The 22883-nt window shown below is 44.9% G+C and overlaps 1 protein-coding gene across 1 annotated transcript in view; it reads left to right on the top strand.

Moving 5' to 3' along the window:
* The window catches only part of LOC105836109, a 51455-nt gene extending 29681 nt beyond the window's left edge, over window positions 1-21774 (top strand). The window contains exons 3-4 of the mRNA XM_012679923.3: window positions 14890-15042; window positions 17867-21774. Of these exons, the coding sequence (XP_012535377.1) occupies window positions 14890-15042; window positions 17867-18886 (1173 nt within the window). The 3' untranslated portion in view covers window positions 18887-21774. The remainder of the gene's footprint in view (window positions 1-14889; window positions 15043-17866) is intronic.
* The last annotated feature ends 1109 nt before the right edge of the window (window positions 21775-22883 follow it).

Here is a 22883-nt window from a genome sequence, read left to right as displayed (position 1 = left end):
GACTGTTATTTTTAATTACTATTCGCAAAAGAGAGAGTAAGAGAGAGTAAGTGTTTTGAATTCTAGAATAAAGATTAAAGATACACGTTTCGGGATACATCGTAATATGCATATAAGAACGCGATATCCCGCGATCTCTCTCTGTTTTCTCACAATCCGACTGCGGTCGGATATTCTCATTCTTGCTATTTTTTCACGGCGGCCCATCGGAACGCCGAGCGGGAACATAAAGGGCGCGATAACGTTGGAAAGCGGAAAAACAAAGCGCGCGGCGAGAGGCGCGAGTGAAGGAGAACGAGAGAGGAGGAGGCGGAGGAGCAGGATGTATGGAGAGGGGAGGGGGAGAGAGAGAGACAGAGAGAGAGAGAGAGAGAGAGGTGGAGAGAGCAGTACGCGTTGCGTGAGCACGAGCGCGCGAGTAGATGGATAGCGAGGCCTTTTGTGGAGAGGAGGCGCGCCGCGCTACGGCTTTTACATCTTCCGAGCTGTTTCCATCAACTTTTCAAATCATGCGCGAGCAGAACCCCCGTTCCGCAGCACCGTGCCCGAGAATCCGTGTCGGTACGTATCATGCGACTCGCCGCGCACGCGAGGCGATCCTTTCTCTCTCTCTCTCTCTCTCTCTCTCTCTCTTCCGCTCCTCTCTCTTCTACCGTGCCGTGAACATGTAGCAGCTACCGTTTTACCGGAGAGGAGAGAGATCCGAGACCGGATAACGAGATAGGCGAGGCCGCTTCCCGAAGCGAGCCGCAACTTGGACGCACATCGAACACGCCCGATGATCGCGCGCATCGCCGCCGGCCTTTTTCCCTATTCAGACGCCGGCGGGATATTTCCGGACCGGTGTTGGAGGGCCGGAGCGCGGAATGCGCTCCGTGTCGGATTCGATAACGGTCGCGTGCGGCGCTCGACGACGAAATGGCGAAAGGATTCGCTGAACGTCGCCGGACACCAGCCTCGTTTCACGGGGCGTCTCGAATTCTGCCGGGCTTCTTTTTTACCTATTCACTTAATGCTTGACTTTCCACGTGACTCGATGTAGACTTACATGTCCTTCGAACGATTGCTAGAGCCTCGGTGGTGAGAGCAGAATATTCTGTGTTTGGAATGCTGCTGGCGATAATGACGATAATTATATTTTCCACCGATTGTTTCACGCGCATGTGATTTCCTGTCTTGCCGTTGGCTGCGGGTTTTAGGTCTGATCAAACTCGGCGCGAAATGATATTAATGCTGTAATTGATTGGCGCCGTTATAATAAAATGACATAAATGAGAGCAACTTCCAGCCAGGTTTCACCGTTGCAATATATATTACGCGCATACGGACACACGTGCACTGACCACGCATATCATATCGACGATAGGTTTATGATTGCGTGTGGGATGACTCGTGCCCTTTAACCTCGCGATAACATGTGGATTACGTTTGTAATTCAATTATTAGAAGACACGCCCCGAACTCTTTATGCGTTTTTTTTTTTTTTTTGGCCAATTCGTCGATATCATTAATTTCGCGAAATCATAGGCGTAAGTCGGAAAAAACCAGAAAAACGGAATATACAGGAACATATTCTAGTAAATTATATTCCAGTGAAATGTATAAAAGAGGCACTTGAAAGTTTAATTACATTTTGTACAGCTTGTTCTCTTTTTCTCTTCAGATATATTTGTATAATACATTATATAACACAATATATTATATCTTAATTGTTCCAAGTTATCGTGGATATTATCACAAGCGCTACTATCCGTTAATTAAAAATACTGACAGGTGCCGTTAACAGGGTGCAGAATATCGCGATGCGTAATCAGACTCTCTCGTGGCTCTATCATACGGAAATCCACTTCTATCGAGCGTACGAGAGGGCGGGCGAGAGCGGGCGAACGGTTCGACGAGCATTCTCGCGATTTACGGCAATAAGGAATTATTAGCCGGAATGTCTCGCTGGAGAGACTCCGGATTACACACGTACGTCCGATGGGAAAGCGTGTGCGACGCGGGATCGGCGCGGCGAGGCGTGGCGGGGCAAGGGATGAGAACACCATCGAATTCGAAGCGACGAGGCTCGATGCGTGACACGGTAACGCAAACAGAAATCCGACACGCCAGGCGGACAGAGAGGACGGATGGACGGATGACGTTGGGGGTTGGGTAGGGTGTCACGAGGGGGTTGAATCGGGTAGACAGACGGCGACAGAGAGGACGAGCGCGCGTCGCGGGGGCGGGGACGAGAAGGGGCTTATATCGTTCGCGTTGACTGCGGATCGTGCTCTCTACCCCGTGGTCTCCGGCTTCCAATGTCGACGAGGGTGGAAACGCGAGTCTGTACCACAGCCGAGGTCCTCTTCTCTCATTTTAGCTCTTTTTCTTTTGTCGCTGACCATAGGAGCACACGCAAACACGCGTACGCACTAGATTGATGAACGAGAAAGAGAGAGAAGCAGAGAGAGAGAGAGAGAGAGAGAGAGAGAGAGAGAGAGAAAGAGAGCGGAAAGGACACAAGCGTGGTCACTTCCGTAATACGTTTGTCGCCTCGCCGGCGTTTTCACGTAAATCGGGATTGAACAACGGAAACCCGTCCCTCGTGATTCGCTATCGACGGACTTCCTGGGAAACCAACCAGCTGCCGATTGACTTTGCTTTTAAGTAAGACGATGCAAAATTGCACCAATGGATCTGATTTTATTATAATAGGTATGGAATTAATTCTGTGTAGCCAATTTCAAAAGATCAGAAATTAATTATTCTGTTCTTATCTGAGATCATGTATATTATCAATGATGTAATATTATCAATGTCGAAAGAGCCATACCGTTTGATCTTTACATTAACAGCGTTAGCTCTGCAAAGAATTGAAAAATATTATTATAATTTAAAAAGTATAATTATCTTATAGAATTTTTCCAAGTGACTAAAGAAACATTTATGGAACCTTTTCTTTATATGAAAGTGTATTTTGATACAGACGCGAAATCGGCCTTTTCAAGTATAACCAACATATAATAAAAATTCAGAAAATGTTGATTCTGCAAATTGCTTTTTCAATAATTAAATTCTGCTAAAGCAATCTTACTTCAATATATTCATAAGCTCATAACAAGCACCTTATAATTAAATTGCAAAACTCAAAGCATTCGTTGACATTAGATTGCCTAGAACAACACTCGTAACACTATGTCTTTTGATAGCTAATGATATATTTAAGATATCTTGAAATATTTCTGTAGAATGGCGATTCTCTTCCTCTCTCTCTCTCTCTCTCTCTCTCTCTCTCTCTCTTTCTCTCACTCACTCACTCGCTTACGCTCACTCACTCACTTTCATAAGATTCATTTCATGGCGCATCGCGAGAGACCACCACGTTACTATAAACTTTCGGTCCTAAATGCTTCAGCTAGAAAGGAATCGCGGATTTCGTATTCGAAAAGTTTCTGGTACTGTTCCAAGATTGGCGAACTCTTCCGTGCCAGACGCGGTCTAGGAGTTCGCGACCCTTCCGTCGGCGGATGACCCCATTGACTCCTGCAAATCATTCCGGTAATGCTCAATTTTTTCCGATTCAATTAGCATTTTCATTAAGCAGATTGCACCCGTGAAGCATACATTCTTTCTTTCCGACGATACCTTTAACGTTATCGATATCAATTACCACCATTTGCAACAAAAAATTGATAACTATGATTTGCAAAATTGGCATAAATAATTTCATTGTCACATTTGGTGTATTATCTATTTGCCTAATTATAAGTTTGCTGTGGAGATAAGCCATATAAGGTGAAACTTTTCGTACCTGGTAGAGGTATTGTATAAAAGATGTATTGCTAATCGATTGTGAATACCATATCATTGGTCAAATCATCGATTTTCGATATTCAGTCACTAATTAGAAACCGCAGACCACATTACCGTGGCGTTATATTTCGATAAAATACATGTAAGGAGTACAGATTATAAATAAAATTGCTGATATAATATTCAATATTATCGGAACATGTTTTTAATTGATCGAAGAATAGTAAATTGATTTCCAATATGGAACCGCTAATGAGAAACAACCTGAATCGCCTTCAGAAATAGCAACCTTTTCGATAAAATAGGTTCAACGAGTAGGAGAGGGAGTACATAAATGGACATTAGTGCACTTAGGCTTTTATCTTTTATCGGGACATTCTTAATCGACTGTGCGAACGCTACATCGTCGCCCGGTACATCGATTTCCGATACCGAATCGCTAATTAGACTTGATCGGCGGCGATTAGTAGCGCGCGTTTTTCGACGAGATTATATTCAAGAAATAGAACCGTAGACGCCCGCATCGCTGGCGAGTCCGCGTTTTACCTTTTAGCCGAGACACGCTCTTAATCGACCGCGAATACTACATCGACGGCCACACCGGCATCGATTTCCGATATGGAGCCGCTAATTAGAGCCGGCGAGCCGCGCCGCGCCGCGCCGCGCCGCGACGCGACGGTCGGGACGGCGCGACGGGGTTTATCGCATTTCCAGGCGTCGCTGATATTATATTAGCCGGTCGGTCAGCCGGCCGATCGGACGACCAAGGTAGAGAACGGTCTCGGCATAACGCGCGGTCTCTCTCGCGTGATTTAGGTTTCACGCAGCGCGTACCCCTTCCCCCCGTCTCGCTCTCTCTCTCTCTCTCTCTATCTCTCTTCCTCTTTCTTTAAGCGTACGCTTTTTACGGCGAGGCTTACGAGCTGGACGGCCGGCCCGGTCGACTCGCCACCGTGACTCTTTTCACGCGCTCTCGCTAACCCCCTTCTGTCCCCCTCTCGGAATGTCTCCTGCTTTAACTCTGCTTCTCTCTCTCTCTCTCTCTCTCTCTCTCTCTCTTCCTCTCATCCCGTATAATGCGCGGCGGCGGCGGCGGTAAGCCGGCTGGCAGCTGCCTGCCTTCCGTGCAACTAGCAAGGCTAGCGGCCCGGTCTGGCTGGCCCGTTCCTCCACGTACGGCTCTCCACGCATGGAATCTCCGGAGATTCTCTCCTCCGCCTCCTCAAACGTCTCTCCTCATTCTCCTCCTTCTCCTCCTGCACCACCACCTTTCCAACGCATCGCCACACCGTCACTACTTCGTCGTCGCTACTTCTACGGTTGCCGCCGCTCTACCGCACCAGCGGTATCTGGCTTTCCATCCTGCTCTCTCTCTCTCTCTCTGTCTCTTTTTCTCTCTCCCTCTTCGAGCGCATTCTCTCTCTTTCTCTCTCGCCTCGGACATAGATATGGAGAGTCTCTGCGTGTGTAGTATCTCCTCGTGACTTCCAGTTTGTCGCGGACACCATCCTCGTTCCTTCGTTCGTTCGCTCTCGCTCTTTCGGTCGCGCCACGAGCTACCCCACTCGTGTCGCTCCCTCTTCGTCGCGCCTGCCTCTATCCCTCTGCCCCCTGCTCCGGCTGTCCCGCTTACTCTGTTCCGACACCGCAGGCGGCTCCGAGCGACGCCTGCGCGAGAGCAAGGAGAAGCGTGCTCGGTGAACGCGAGTGTGAGCGGGACGGAGGGAGAGAGCGCGGCGAAGAGGCGGAGAGTCAGAGAATGCCGAAGTTTGGTCCGCGCGGCTGCTGCCGTCGCCGCCGCCGCCGCTCTGCCGACCGGACGGACAAGTATTGTCCGGATCCCGTCCCGCTCCGGGCTTAGGGGTCCCGTTTGAAGGCACAGCTGGGGAGAGGCTCGGGGGGGCCCTCCCGAGTCAGATATGAATCTTTGTGCCGGCAGGGCGGCCCGCACACTCGACGCGGATAACGGCGGGGTGGCATCCGTCCTTAGAGAAAGAAGCAGAGAGAGAGACGAGGGGGAGGGTGGGGTGGGGACAACCACGGCGACGAGCTCGTGTAATAATTTATTCCGTTTAGGCTCCCTGTCAAGTCTCTTCGACGCTGGATCCGGGCCCTTTTTCTTCGTCTTCTTCTTCTTTTTTCTCTTCTCCTCCATCTCCTTCTCATTCTTTTCCTCTTCCTCCGCTTCTCTCGTCTGCGTGGTCCTGCCTCTCCGAAGGGCCCGCACGCGCATCTCATTCGCGCGAGCGTATGTGATATCGTTATGGTCCTCAAGTCCGCCGAGTACGTTGCTCGACTGGACCTGGTGAATGCCGCGTCCGGTACCGAGGAGGATACGTGTACGCGTCGACGATCCTCTCTCTCTCTCTCTCTCTCTCTCCATATCGAATTCAGATTCTCCACTTGTCCCACGGCGGCGGTCGATGCGCGACGGGCATGCGGCTGAAAAGGGAGGGGAGGGAGGAATCCGTGACAGACTAGGAGATAGATGCAGGATCGTGATCTCTCTTCACGTGTTGAACGAAGGGAAGAAGGAGATACGGAGCGACCCCCGTGCTTCGTTTCACTTTACGTCAGCATGACGGTACCTGGGGAGAGAAGGAAGGAGCGAACAGCCGATAACGCGACGTCTCCTCATCGGCAATCGCATGACAGTTAAGCGTGACCCTGCTCGGCGCGATTTACAGCGAAATAATAAACCGTAGTGAGAGAGAAAAATTATGTCGTAAATGCAAAGTACTCTCGTATTTATTATTTTTTTATTAATTGTCATCAGATATATGCATATCGTGTAATATTATAATTACTATATAATCCATCTATCATGTTTCTTACATCCGATGCCAATTGAGATCTAAATATTGATATGGAAAATTCGTTACGGCACAGAGCTGCATTAGATACGGTTATTAGTTGCATGACGTTAAGTAGATAGAATGCAAATGAAAAAAAAGTTGAGGCTGGTACCACTTTTTCATAAGAGCTGTGAGAGGAACCATAGGGTCCGATAGGAGACGAGGAATGATGGGTTAAATGCTGATATTTCGCCTCGTCATTGTGATGGTACAAAACGTCACGATGAAACGTAATAACGTTGTAATAAAACGCGACCGTTCGCTCACACACCACACGTCGGCTTGACTTTAACGTCGCGTTCATCTGACATTTCGTGACACCGGGTTACGCAAGCGTGATACTGCCCATCGGTTATAATTATTCGACCGCCAATTAAACGTGTTAGAGCGCCGGTATTTCGCTCATTCGTTTCAGTCGCGAGACTTGGACGTAGCATTCAACACGAGAGACGCTTCGTACGTCAAAAATAAAGCATGATAATCTAAATGCGGAGGAACAGCCGAATACCTATCAGATTCAGATTTACTTAGCTTTAGAGTGCTGTTCATTTTTCTTCTGACGTTAACGTTACTCCGAGTGAAAATTCATCCACATGATTAAGAATTTCTTTTACATTTTAGAATTTGTTTAAATTTTTTATTCTCCTAAAATAACTAAATGAACATTATTTTAATGTAACAAATCCTGTTAAATATTATTTGAAACTATCTAAATTTTAATAATAGAAGTTTTACTTGAATCAACGCGTGAATGAAAATTTATTCAGAATAGCATCTTAGGGTTAATACTTTGATAATACGATATCTACAAGACGTTTTAAGGACATCAAATCGATGTCTTTAGGAGGTCTTAAGTATTATTGGGAGGGGAGGGGAATCTGTGCTATCGTGCAAAATTTAGATGATGTTCTAAGTGTTAGAAAATATGTAACAAGACTAAATTCTACACACAGACCGATACAAAACAAATATCACACAATTGATGAGTTAATTAGTAATTACGCATCATGAAAGAACGAAAGAACAAAACTGACGATATGTTACATTTATTCATATTTGACAAATTGCTAATCCTCTTGATAAACTTTGTTCCCCTCAATAAAGAGCTTTCATATATTAATGAAAAAGAAAAGAAAGTGTCCCTATTTTCTCCTGTTAAGTTTTGTAAAACTTTCAAGTTTTTTAACCATGTAATTCTTTATATATTCTGCGGCACGAACAAATCATCTTTTAGTATACGACATCTCTTAAATGTCTTGCTAGATCGCTTCTACAAATTGTCAAATCCTATAAACGAATGTCGATGACTGGTGGAATTTTGGCATGCCGAATTACAAAGGCGACCATTACCGCGACTCGTACAATCTCGTTGCAAAAGCTACGGCCTTCGGTATTCGCGAGAGTATTTCCGGAGACTGGCGGACGTCCCGGTTTTCCATCAGATCGTCCGGTTAGCAAGCGTGCCGGACGCGGCTTTTCGGATGATTGGCCGCGCGACCGGCGCGCGCGATCGGTTTCCGGTCACGGGCCGTCCCGGATTCCAGGTCGGCGCGCTGGTGTGAGTTGCTGCTTGCCTACCTCTCTTATCGATTCGCGCGCTTCGTCGTCGTCGTCGTCGTCGTCGTCGTCGTCGTCGTTGTTGCCACCGTCGTCGCCGTCGCCGTCGCCGTCGCTGTCGTTGTCGTCATCGTTAGCGATGCGATGAGGAGCCACTCGGACGGACGGCTCTCGGGACGACGAGTGGTTTTACGAGTGGACAGTTAGGGTCGGCCGAGAGAGCGATGAAAGCGTTTCCGCAGAGGGGGGTCCGACGGGTCTTCCCCCGCGTCGCAGTACCAGACTCGTCCGATATTCCAAGAAGGTGCCAGGACACTCTGTGATAGCTAACGATCGCGATAAAGCGACCTCCGTTATGCCGGCAAAGATGCAGGGAGTAGAATTTTTGGAGGAAAGTCGTTTTTTTAATCCCTTTTATCGGTCGAAAATATCAGGCTTAAAACTACAAGTGCGTTTGAGTCTTTCGTAGATAAACAGTAGTTGCATTTTTGATAGTATAAACTTAAAAAATAAATCTTGCCTTAAAATTAAAGTAAGACGCACACGTTGGCATTTTTGCGCTCATAACGCGTATTCTAATGAATAGTCGTAACACGAAATGCTTTGTTATACTTGGCCCTAAGATTTTCAAGCTTTAACAAAAATCCTTTATTTGTTTACATTTCATTTGTTTTGTGTGATCAATATAAAACTTAGAAATTTTTCGTTAATTTCTCGTTAAGATATCTGTTTACAGAATAGGTATCAAATAGCGGAATTTTTGGAATTCGATATAAAGAGGATAAAGTGGATGCACTAAAATGATTCAGTTAGAATAGGCGATGCGAAGAAAGTTTCCGCTCGCATTTTTCTGTATCGATCTGTAGCGGTTTGTGGGTGTAACGCGAGTACGCCCGGAGCTAATGGGACGCTTTATGGTGGGTTTGACCTCGATAACGCGGTTCGCGGGATGTACCAAGAGAGCGGACGTTATCGGAAAAATCCACAGTCGCGGCGCTTTTGGATTTAAAAAGCGCGAATAAAACGGGCTGCGAGGAAAAATCGTTGTCGGTAAACAAAAAAAATCGTGATTAGCGTAGTACGATTTCGCGAGAATCGGGAATTGTATCGCCAATATATACACGCGCGCGCACACACGGGCACAGGCGCACGGCGCGCACACACACACACACACGTATGTGTGAAAACGGCGCCAATCGCGCACTCTTCGCCTCCGCGAGCGCGATCGATACACTTGTTGTAAATTATCCCCATGCTCGGCGGCTCGAGTTACCAAAGAACCCGTGGCCACGTTGTTGGAGAAGTTTCAAAATTGCTTCGGAGCGATTTCGGCGGATGGATTTGATGTGCTTCGGTTCAAACTGATATCTCCGCCTCGATATCGAAATCTCTTTCTAATATCTCCCTTTAGATTGCGAGAGTATTGCGTTGACGAAATATCAAAACACATCGAGTGATGCCTTCTAAATATCTTCAGCACTGCGTATATTATGCTAAAGTAACCAACAATGTCATTTATATGAAGTCTAACTGGAATTATTGTAACTGAAAATTGCTGAATCCAATTTTTTCCCCTGGATTTTGCAGCGCTTTAGTTCTTATTTATACTTTAGTGACATACTGCATTTAAACTTTTTTTATCGCGTTACATAAATATTCTCTGTGTAATATCATCAAAAGATTCACCGGAAATGTGACTGTTCAAAATTTTATGGGTTTGGCAATCTTATTTTTTTTTTACATGGATGGGACAGTTAAAGCAATTAAAAAATTTTACATTCTTTTATGAGAAAGAAGAGAGCTATATGTGTCTAGACGTTCGTGCGCAATTATATCTAATTGTCAATCGAAAATTTCACCATCACCGCGACAATGGTCGGAGAGATGCTGTAATAAACCCGATTCTGCTTCCGGCGAAAGGGTGACTGCTCGAACGGAACCACTGTGTTTCATCGCATCTCTCTTTGTTCCGCGTCTTCCCGATTCCAAATCCTTTTTCTCCTTGAATATCGGGGTACCGACTTCGGAGCTTTTCTTCTCGCAAATCTCTATTCCTTGTTAACACGGCCGTCTCTCTCTCTCTCTCTCTCTCTCTCTCTCTCTCTCTCTCTCATTCTCACCTTCTTTCTCGCTCGCGCGCGCATTGTCTTTCTCTCCTATTCTCCTACCATTTCTCTTCCCCGGGTTCTCTCGCGCTGGCATCCCGCGGCACTCAACAGGGGCCGGTCGTTTATCTAAATGGCTACTGGGTGGCCCGGCCGACCGTATCCCGTCCCAACAAACCAAAACTAACCCAATCACACGCCTCCCGGGCTCTTCTCTCCGGCGCGCCGAAGAAACGACCCCGAGGAGAGAGCTGATATCCTAAGCTCGGTGATTGTCGTGCCAGCAAAACTGCGCCAGGATTTCTCGGTACTACGGTCAGGCCTGTCCCGCCTGTCTGCCTGCCCGGGTCGTCGTCATATCGCCATCGTCGTTATCATCGTCGCTTGCCGGGTGTAATGGAGGTAATCCGACCTCGTTGAGAGAATATTTAACGGTCGGTCCTCCCCTACCCGCGCGCATACACACAAACGACGTCGTGCTACTTTCCCGCCGCTTCCTAGTATCGTTGTTATGCAACGTTACGACGCCACTTCGGTACTGTTTCAATAGCCGGGGCTAGTGGAGCGGCTGTCGTCCTCGGCTCATTGATACGCGCTCCCCGACTCTGGGCTCGCGTGGATTGTGTTTTACAACCGCGCGCCGGTGATGACGCGCGGTTGTACGAGTGACTTCGCGGATCCAGTAAAATTGTCGTTTAAGTAGCGAGAGTACCAGCCGTACCGGAAAGAGAGAGAGAGAGACACTTCTAAACTTGCTATATGCATCGAAAGAGATACGACAACGTATTGTCGTGAAAATCGTCACCGCGTTTGTTTCAAATTTTCCGTACGTGGCAATAAAAGCAGCGCAAGATTGTATCAGTAAATATATATAATTACCGATCGCACCAAAAGATAAATGGCTCTAGTAACACTCTGTCTGGATAGGATATCAATTATACGCTGAATATATATTATATATTTTAAACATCGCAATTACAGCTCGCGAACAGCGCATTAACCGTCGACGGTGAAAATTCGCGCGCGTGCGCGCATCGCGCATCCGCGACTCCCAGTTAAACTCCATTTAGAGATAGCTCGTCGATATCTCGCGAGAGCGGAAACATTCGAAAGTGCTCGCCGGTGACGATTACCGTTCCCGAGCTCACCTCCTTGACGGCGCCTTCGGTTTCTTCTCGTCGCGCGAGTGCTCCGCCTCTCTCGCCTCTCTCTCTCTTTCTCTGCTATCTACGCCGGAAGAGGAAGCGATTCGCGCGGACCACCCGGTACGTGACTTTTCTCTCCCCCGTCGCCCGCGCATCGGCTCGCGGCGTCCCGACGCTGAGCGGCGCGGCGTGGCGCGATTCCCTCGTGAATTTTTTTAATCCGCTTCGCCGGTCGCCGTGTCGCGCTGTTTTCTCCCCTCGGCATTGCGCGCGGCGGCATTGACGGCGGCGCGGCGGCAGAGCGCCGGCAACGTTCGGGTTCGTTTAAAATGCAAACTCGTTCGCGGTCCGCGGGGCTTTAAAAACAGCCGCTGTATCTATCTGGATTTTCGTTTGCCGCCGCCACAAACTTGGCCCCACCGGGTCTTACGTGCCTCATGTACGGATTTATGGCGGCGCTGACGCGTTTCTATTCTGGACCGAGTCTCGTCGTGCCATCGGAAGGAACATCTCCCTCCCGATACGTTCTTTCTTCACCGTATCGCACTTCGAACGCCTTCGCGATCTTCTCCTCGGCGAGTTGCTCGATCGAAAAGGACTATCGAAATTATTCCGCATTGACCCCCCCCTTTTTTTTTTTAATTACAAGCACGTGTACTTTGACTCATTTTTGTTTATGCTTCAAGCTCGAATTTTTAAATATTTTTCTTCGATTTCTACGGATTTATAAGCTTTGTGTAGTTTTGTTGGGATCGCAGGCTGTGAAAAATATTAGATTTCAAGACAAATTACAAGATGAATTTTACTGTTACAACGCTTCTAATAATCTTGTTGCTGCAAAATAAAGAAACGCTGTTCCCTGAAATTCTCTGATTATTAGCAAATAATTCTATGCAGCGCAAAGATTTTCCTACCTAGAAGTTACCTTTTTATTCTGCGCGCGAAATAAATTCGTTGCCTCAGACATTTTACATTTTGCAAGATGTCACGTGATTTTTCTTCTGAAATTCTCGTTTGCCAGATAAAAGAGGTGTCGTGCTGCTTCCCTCTGTTTTTCTTAACAACGAACGATTCTTTCAGATCTTGGATATATATGTGTGTCGCGTTTTTTTATCCACCATTCTTTTTTGACAACTGCGCTTTAGAAAGATTTTAGCCCGTATTGCAGTTGCTTGATTAACACCTTATCCTTCGATCCTGAATCGCGATTCTCGCAAAAAAAGCTCAGAATGGTCACGCTTAACGTTGAGCGTTAGAAATGAATGCGGGTCTCCTCTTTCTACCTTTATCTCGAAAGAGACGCTGGCGAAAGTGAGCTCGAGCTGTCGGTCTTCCTGGTAATTTGACAGAGCGATAAAGCCAGTTCTACGTTCCTTTGACCGGGAGGATGTTGATTCAACTGTCACTGATGCATTAGATGATCGTCTAATCATTAACGCAGATGTACGTTGCAAGTAAAGGTGAGGGTGAGATACGCTTAATTAGCTTGGCCGTATAACGTGGAGCGATACTGAGAGCAGCTCGGATAAAGGGCTAAATTTATCCCCGATAGTTCTTTGAGCCCCTTTAGTTGGGCACTTATCGTATGCGTGTACGCACTTCCGCGTTTTAATCCTCTGACGCGGCACTCGGTGTCTACCGCATTTAAAAGTTCTATATATTATAATAATAATAATGGAAATATAAAAGTATCTAAAAGCTGCGATAAGACAATTATTGGCATCACAGGAGGTTCTTTTTTATTCCAAGGATATGTGAGAAGCTTAATAACTTTGAAAAAGGGGAATTAAATAAGACGCAGACAATATCGATGTATTACAAATATTATAATACAGTGAAAATACGATTTCGAACAATAGAAACAGCTATATTAAAAGCTATATTTTATGCGACGATATTTCATGTCTATGTTTAACTCTCGCCTTATGCGGTACGTGACTGTGAGAAATTTCCCATTACGCATATTCGTCAATAAAACGGTCTCCCCATTCGACTTTCTAATTGACGAATTTTCGAATAAATGTTCACATTTGTGTACTCGTGATAACTAATGCCGATCTTTTATTATTTTTAAAATATTTTATATCTTTATCGAGATACACACACACACACACAGATTTGGAGCACTTAGAGATATTTTCGCGACACTCAAAAATCATTCGCATTGCACATTAGATTCATTAACGTAATGTTTAAATTCAAAGAAAGCAATTATTAGTTTGAGCGATTTTTTTTCTCGAAGGATCGCGCGGGTATGCGAATGTGATCGGATAGGCGTCGCTATTGTTATCCCGCTTGACCACAGCCACTTAAGCCCGTGCGCTAAACTCCACGAGTTCAACTTTACCCTTCAACAGGTGTTTAGGGAAATACAATAATGTCGCGCATGCGCGCCGAACTTCTTGAGGTCGCAAAGTTCGCTGGAACAATCTGACCGCGACTATGCCCGCGGGCGATGCCGGTACTTAGGACGAGATTAATTAAGATTACGCAGGATGCGCCGCGGTTCTCAACCCCGGCCCGGACAGGGACAAGTAAATTTCGCGCGGTTGATGAGGAATTCCGTTAATGCATGCGAGACGGGAAACTACGAGGCTTGATTAGGAGGATACATTATAGGATAAAGTTCGAAATCTGCTTATCTTAAACAGGCAGCAATGAAATCCCAATTTTGGAGAATGCATCTCGTTTTTAAATATAGATATATTGTTAAATAACTTTTCGCGGGCAATATCGTGATGTATTTACCGACGTTATATATAACATGAGAACACAATTTTCAACAAAAATGTTTCTTTGCAATTACATTTTAGTAAAATATGGAAGCCGATTTTTTTAGTATAGATAATGTAGGGAAACGTAACAGCAGATATTATATTAACTTAATACTGTATTTGTTTTTTGCAGTCTTACTAAAATCTTAAAATAATGCAAAAATTGAGATTATAATTAAAATTTTAATTGATGTAACAGGTGAAGTCTACTTTACCGATAATAGAGAACAATATTTTGAACCGTTGGTTTGCCAGTCGATAAAGTAGACTGTCGAAGTCAACGTCGGTAACTGTTGGTAAAGCCAAGCATGCTTGCCAATTGGGAAAACTGAAGGGAGGTTCCAAGTTACCTTCTCGATAATAGGTGGCGTTTAAATATAATATAATTCTCGCAGAACTTTAAAAACATATCATATATATTTATAAATAAAAATCTTGATTAAATATCGAATTACTTGTATTATTTTGCTTTCTTGAAGGAAATACAATAAAACAAAAGGACCAAAAACGACAAAAACTTAAAAAGATTGTATACTGTCATTTTTATTTATTACTACTAATAGAATAACATTTCATTGCACATCAAACTTATTGTATTCGCACACAATAACGAGTAAACCATGTTTCATACTATTCTTGTGTTTGATTCTGTTCACAGGCGTTAAATGGCGCTGAAGGTACGGTTCCACCTGGAAGAGTGTACAAAAAAGTCGCGATTGTGGAAAATTTCTTCGACATCATCCACGCCGTTCACGTTGATCTCGAAGGACGTCCTGGGAAACATGCTGGTCAGAAGCGCACCTACAGAACAGTAAGTTGCGATGATAATTTTAAGTTGCAATTAAAAAAATTTGTATTTCACAAATATCTTGTTGGAAACATATACGTTTAATATAGAAAAAAGTGTACATTTTATTTTATCGGTCTGAAGTTTAAAACTTTACATTTACGTAAATTGAACTTTGATTCTATAATTAAACGCGTAAATGACGTTTTCGATTGTCGACGATCAACCATTCTCTCATCTCCGCGTAAACAATGTCATTCATTGTCAGCATCCGACTCTTTGGTACAAGGCGCGGCACTAACGTCGAGTATCCGTCGATCCCCGAAGCGATCGAATTCCAAATTCGGGCGCTATCGGCAAAACGCGATGAATTCCTGCATGGTTGCCCGCGACACGCGATATTTACCGTTCCCGAAGGAAGGCATCGAGGCGTTCAAGCGTCGAACACTCGATACCACACGTCATCTCACATGTTCCGGCGCGCATTCGCGTAAACCTCTCTCCTGGGTATCATATCTGTTCTCTCGCTTTCTCTCCCTTTCTCTTTCTATCTCGCACCCTCAACACGCGGGCTCTTTCTACCCTTCATCGTCGGCCCCTGCGACCACCCTCCCACTCTTCGGTCTCCCATCCTCTCTCTCTCTCTCTCTCTCTCGCCGCGATCTGCTTGTGATTCAAAACCTCAGGACACTTGTTGCATTGCCTGCTTACTCACACACTCGAGCGTTTGTGCGACGGTGGAACTGTTTTACGTTCAAGTCGGCATTAGGCGGCGGGATTCATCGGCTCCAGGGTAGAGAACCCGCGTTATGTCACGGTACCGCGTTGCGCAACGCGATACCACTACCGCTGCGTCAGGGATGGTGGATTTCGAGTTGAAGCTATTACATCGCAAAGCTTGCAGAATTGACCGATTTGGTGTACGCAATTCGCTTTTGACGATTGGCGCCTTTAACGCGGGTTCGATCGGCGCGTTTACGTGTTACGGCACAATTTACCATTCGAAGTTGATCGGAAGTCGAAACTCTCCACAATCGACGAAGGAAAAGTTTCCGCTAAGAATTCCACTGAAAGCTATGCAGTTACAACTATATTCGGGAATCGTATCGATTTGTTTTTAAAATTCATAAAATTCGTAAAATTCATATCGAATTTATATTTTATATGAACAAAAATAAAAGATGTGTATCACATCTGAGCTAGATATAGACTTTGGTTACTTAATTTACAATAATCTATTTCGTTATACTCAAATATACCAACATAACAAAATTCGATATTTATTAAATAAGCAGTTCCCTTCTCATAACAATAATGTCATATGTTAATATTATCAAGAAATATTCTATAGTAGTCCAATCATTTATTATTGTGTTGCCATTATTACGATGCAATACGTTATCTTTTCACAAATCCCAACTGAATTATTGGCGAACTGTCGATTGAAAGTAGATACGATACCTTGTCACGGATTTTCACCTTGAGAAACACGCCTTTTTTCCTCGTTCCCTCGGAATTCATTGCGAGGTTTCGGGTAAATCTTATCGAATTACTACCCTTTCTCCTACGGAACTGGTGCAGTTACGAACGCACACGTACACATCAACTCCTCCGTCGGCTTTCTCGACCTCTCACGGAGGCTGCCATCCTCCTTGATTAAGTTATGCCGCCTCCCCCTCTCCCCCTCTTTCCACCGCTTCCTTAGAGAGAAACGTTTCCTATTAAGGGGCGGGGAACATCCCTCCGGCAGAACACCTCCTCTCGCAGAAGACATCAAAGTTCCGTTATACCGCTCATGAATTTTCCCCAGTGGGCGTCGCGCGTAAAACGCCGCCACGTGACAGCGATACATTCGCCCGGAGAGCGAGAAGGACCATTCACGCGCGTATTAACGCATCGATTGACAATGGTAGTTGCGAATTATTGCCGCGCGAACGTGCACTTAGGTGCAGCGTGCGGCGCCTCGGCCGACTGAAATTGGTTAATTGCCCGATCGTATGGTGTTCCTGCCTGAATATGTACCGCAAGTGTTCGAGACGCGTGAAGAACGAAGATCTGATGGATATATTCTATCTCACTCGACAGATCTTCGTTGATATCGTCATCGCATTCTTAGCACGAAACGTAGTTTAATATCGACAATTTATTTCAATTGTATTAACTTATTTTCTTAGAGAGAGCTTTGTCGGTTTTATCTAAGAAATTTTATTAATTTCTTAAAAATTTTAATAGAATTATATTAATAGAAACCAGATTTTTTTCTATCTCGTTCCGAAGATAATTCATAATAGATCGTAAATTAAAAATTTTTTTACAATAATTAATTTGTGTTAAATTCGAGTTTGACTTCAGCAAAACAAAAGAAAGTATGAAAGAAAGGAGGTAACGAGCAATGATTAAGACGTAAAATAATAATTGTTTATTCACATGTTATTTATATGTTTAATAATGATAAATACGGAATGTTTCGACTATACTCATTCATCATCAGATCTGCAACTAAAATGTTGTAACAATAAAAATAAATATCAATAATTAGAACATAAATGAGATGTTAAACAGACAGAAGAAGAGTTTTTTTTATCTATTTATTCCAACGTTCCCTCATTATATATTATTCTAATTGTCAAAAATTCTAATTATTATTAAACATATAAATAAATTATTTTTACTTTACATCTAATTACATTGCTCATTTTTTATCTGCCTTTTATGTTTCTTTGCTAAGTTAAAATTGTTAAAAGTCTTATTAAACTGTAGAGGGAAAATGAAGATTTTTCCAAGTAAATTTAAGGTTAAAGTTTGAACTGTTCTAATGAAAGCGATTCTGCCTTTCTCTCCGTTACAGATTACAGAGACGTACGCATTCCTACCCCGAGAAGCGGTAACGCGATTTCTGCTGGGCTGCACGGAATGCCAACGGCGTCCACGGACGCCCAGTCCGACAAACTTATCTAATCAGCCGCAGTCTACGCAGTCAGCGGCACTAGGGTCGACGTCAACCCCGCTGAGTCCGAATCCCGTTACTCTCGCGACCTCGTCGTCCTCGACGACGTTGTCCCCGTCGGTGCAAAGTAATCCTAAGCCGCGCAACGGCCAACACGCAACGTCGGAGGGTAAAAACTTGCACAACTACAGGCACCAAAAGCAGCACAAGGCCGGCGGTGGTAGCGCCGCCGCTGACTCGAAACTGGATAAAGACAAAGACGAGAAGTACAATCCGCTGAGTATCACGAATCTACTGAAGAAAGACAACCCGGTGAATAACAGTGGTTATCTCGCGAGTTCGGACGCTTTGCCGGAATCGAGGAGAACGCCGGAGTCGGATCGAGCGAGCTCGAAGAGCTCGGCGTCGTCAAAGAGAAAACGGATGCTGCCGGAGGGACGGACGCCCTCGCCGCAGCCCAGCCAGCCGTTGCCGAGACCCTGGAGCCCCGGGCTGGACCCCAAGAACACGCCCATCGACTACAGCTTACCTATCACCACTACGTACTTGAAGCATCAGCAGAAGCTGCTCCAGGAGAAGAACAAGGAAACCGTTTGGAATACAATGAGAGAGGGAACGCACTCCGAAACGACGGAGTCGAAAGCCGTCTCGACCGTCGCGACGCCGCTCGTTGAGGAGACCGAGAGCGCCGAGAGGGAGAGGTTCTCGCCGGCCACCGGCCTGATCGACACGAATCTCAATCTACTGGCAACTATCCAGCAGCTGCATTGTCAAGTGATGCTGGCGCTTACCGCACGACTGCGACCGTCGTTGACGGTGCCGAATCCGTTAGTTCTACCGTCGACGTCACCCAACGTTCTGGGAAGCACGATGATGATGGGCACCGAGGTGTCGGTCCAGACAGGAGAGAATCATTCGTGAATTAATCGGCGCGAGAAGAGAAGAGAGAAGCGAACGGCCGAGCTTCACGATGCTTTTTCACTCGGAGGTGCGTGAATAGCTATGAATTATGATTATCATGGGATAAAAAGATTAGCGTTTCCCTGAGCGGAATTAATTCGCGTCGATAATACTGCCTGAGGAAGTCTCGCATATATCGAGATTGTAATTCGTTTCGGACAAGCGTCCGCGACAAAAAAAAAAAAAAAAAATTAAGCGCCGATCAGACAAACGGAAGTCTGCATTTACCAAAAGGACACGCGTTTAAAATTCGTCCGCCCTATTTGCATTTCCGTCGCAGTCACACGCGGCTACACGAGGAGGCTACACATCGCGTTACAAAATGTCGATCGCGATCGCGCTTCATCTTTAATTCGTTCCTAAATACGTATCCGTTTGACGCGGACGATTGCGAATACAGTGACGGCTACTCATCGGCTTTTCCCGCCTTTGGTCGCGAAGCGCGGAACGACAGATAAACGCAATTACATATTGAACCGGACGGGATCGATTATCGTCGTTGTGCTCGTGTCACACATTTCATCCGAGCCGGGCCGACCGGCCTGATGCTCGCTTGTGTCCGACGTCGTCGGTCGGCGCCCGATATAGACGGCGGGCCAAGCGAGCGGAATAATTCCCCAAGTCTGTCGAAATACGGGTCGATGTGTCAGGGATTCGCGCGCGGTGCTTTCTATGTCCGATATTTAGAGATCCGTTACGCGGAGAGAGCGGATCGCTATTCGGCCGCCGCCGGACTCCGGTTCCGAATCGATCCGTCCAGGCGGGGCAAAAGCGACAGTCCGCGCGGCGACACCGCGAAGGTCCTGAATATTCAACGAGCCAGCGAGACGGGGAGGGAGCCCGAAGGGAAAAGAGAGAGAGAGAGAGAGAGAGAGAGAGAGAGATAGAAAAGGAGATCCGATTTCTCGTTTTTGGGGCGTCATCCGATGAATTCGATAACATTCGGCGTCGTTGTCGAATTATCTTTCATCTTTTAAGGCGCGCTGCGATTCGGCTCCTCGCGAATTATAGCGCAACTAATTATAACGTACTATAAAATGGGCGACCGACGCTCCAGATGAACTCTTTGAATTTTACGGTTCGTTTTTCCGTAACGGGAATATCCCGGCGCTAATAATTTCTGCGTTATAAATCATAAAAACAGATTGCGCGAATTAAGCTTCGGGGTGGTAAATAAATAATGCACCATTGCCTGTCGATACCGTTCAATCTTTCAGGGGCCGGACTTTCTTGTGAACAGAATTTTATTTAAGGTTCGTCGGAGGCAAACGGAGAAAATTTTTCCGCGGGGAAACATACATGTCGAGGGATGAAGCAATCCGTTTCGTCTTTTTGTACGTCCATTTAAAGGGCGTAATGCCTCTGCAATATCGGACGGTCTGAATTAATATCGGATAATGCGCGATCGGGTAACATCTCATTGACGAGGAAAGGCCGGTTGCATCTAGTCGGTATCTCGTTCTACCTTGTAATCGTAATAATGTTATCGCATGTAATTACACACAATGTGAGGGTATTTGAGGCGAGCCTGAGCGCGCGACTCGTCTCGTCTCGTCTCGTCTCGTCTTGTCTCGTCGCGTTTCGCTGAGAACCGGTTGAGATCCGCTGTTATCCGTGGTCCGCAAACTTCCCCTATGTTGTACTAATTATTGTATTATTGTTATTATCAATGCAATGACTTTTTGGCGAGACTGCGTCGCGACCGTTTAATTGGACACGTTATTTCAGACGAAGAAATAAATCCGTTTTATATCAATGTTGAATTAAAGATGAGCATCATTATTATATTAATATATAATACAACTGTTTTTAATTATTTTATTTAAAAAATCTTTGTTCTTTTAATTTTGCTTTTAAAATAGAAATAATCAAACGATATTTCAGATTTATATTGTTCTTTTAAAATTAATATCAATACGATACTAATTCAACTGAGATTTACTTGGGAAAAGAGATGAATGCTTGTTTTTTCTTATTTCGTGAAAATTACTTGGAAGTGACTGATATATAGTTTAGATATATCAATTTCGCGAAATAACTTGTTCACTTGGCGATCGCTGGATCCGATACCGACTCTATACCAAAGGCAGCGTCACTTCGACCTCTCGCTTTGAGAGCGCCTCTCGTCTTCGTAGAGCAAACCGCAGGTAAGACGAATCGGTTGCAGTTAGAAATCGATTGTTTCTCGCATCGAGACCACGATGAAACCCGTTTCGTGTCTGATTGTGTAGCCTAGCCCCTCCTCCCCCTCATGTATGATATTACTCGAAGTAGCTCGTCTTTCGTGTATAATATATAGCGCGTCATTAGCCGGTGAGGAAAAGCGAGGTACACCGGTAAAATAGGCCTTGAGGTGTGCTTGCAGAAAAAGATGTTTGTACTAGAAGTTCGATAATTGTCGTGAAAGTAGACAAGGGTTAAAATCCTTAAGAATGTCGTCTCGCATTGGATATATTATATATACATATACATATTGATATATATGTATCATATATACGTATACATACATATGTATGTATATATATTATTTTGTACATAATCGTTGTACTATAGTACGTATAGTCTATATCAAGCCAAACCGCGCGATTATATTATTACTGACAGCGATCATTCTTTTACGACGGTATTGTGTATCGTTATTATTATTATTATTATTATTATTATTATTATTATTATTATTATTATTATTGTAATGATCATGGACTACTATTTTTACTACCATTGCTCTTATAGCTCTCTCTTATCGTTATTTTATTATAATTATTATTAATTATTATCATATACATGAGTATTGTATTACTGTATTAATATTATTATATTTAAATTGTGCGCGCGGAACAAACGGAAAATATATGAAATTGAAATACTCGAGAATATTGCATACGTAACTCACACCGTATCAAAAAAAGATGTGTTCTCTTCTGTCTTCCTTTGATTAATTGTATGTACTTCAATTTTCAAATTCCCTTTCCACCTCTCTATTTCTACACTATTTTATTATAATTGGTATTATCATTCAGGTTGGCTGAAGCTACGTTCCAAGAGGAAAATCTGTAATAATTGATTGTTCATTTCTGGCAGCATTGGATCTTGTCGTAACGCGACAATACGTTGCATATAATCACGAGATATTCCGTACAGGATAATGTCGTTAAATACATTACGTATAGAATATAAAGAAGAGTACGTCTTTCGTCTTACTGCGAATGTTGCATTATGTGACCGTAAGTATCATGTTTATTTATATGCAATCAACATTTCGAAATGTCCGAAAAGCTTTGACCGATCGATAAATGGACTACAATACATTGAAGAGGAGGAACGGTCGATTTTGCACTCCACGCGCGCACAACGAACGCAATTGACACCTCGCCCCCCCTCTCCTCTTCTTCCTTTTCCACCTTCTGCCCTGGTAGTAGATAGAAGCAGTCGCTTCAGCGTCTGACGCACTTTAATATCGCGAACAAAGAGGACGAAATGATCGTGTTGCCTTTAACAAAGGAGAGGGAAGGCGGCGTCGACGACTCACCTGCTTGCTTGCTTTCTCTCTCTCTCTCTCTCTCTCTCTCTCTCTCTCTCTCTCTCTCTCTCTCCCTCTTTCTCTCTCTCTCTTACTGTCTCTCACGGTGAAGCGAGGATCGTTTCTCGGAGAGGAGGCACCATAGGTAATGCAGTCTTTACTCATCCGGCTGTTGCCAACGTTGTAGCGACCTCGTTCCATCAACTTCTACGCGTTCCCCCTAGCTAGCTATCTCCTTCGTTTCCTCTTTCCCTCTTCTCCTCTTGCTTTCTCTTTTCTACCTCTCGTACGTTGTCTCTCTCTTTCACTCTCAGCCCTCAGCCCTCAGGAAAACTCAACCCCCTATCCTCAGTTCCAATAAGGCTGCCGCCTCCACCTCGTTTCCACCTCCTGTTCTCCCTTATCCAGCCACCCTGCTCTGCTTTTCACCCTCTGCTT

The sequence above is a fragment of the Monomorium pharaonis genome, chromosome 11, assembly GCF_013373865.1.
Source record: "Monomorium pharaonis isolate MP-MQ-018 chromosome 11, ASM1337386v2, whole genome shotgun sequence".
NCBI classification, from domain to species: Eukaryota; Metazoa; Arthropoda; class Insecta; order Hymenoptera; family Formicidae; genus Monomorium; species Monomorium pharaonis.
The sequence above is the reverse complement of the archived record's forward strand: the minus strand, read 5'-3'. Positions and strand labels throughout refer to the sequence as shown.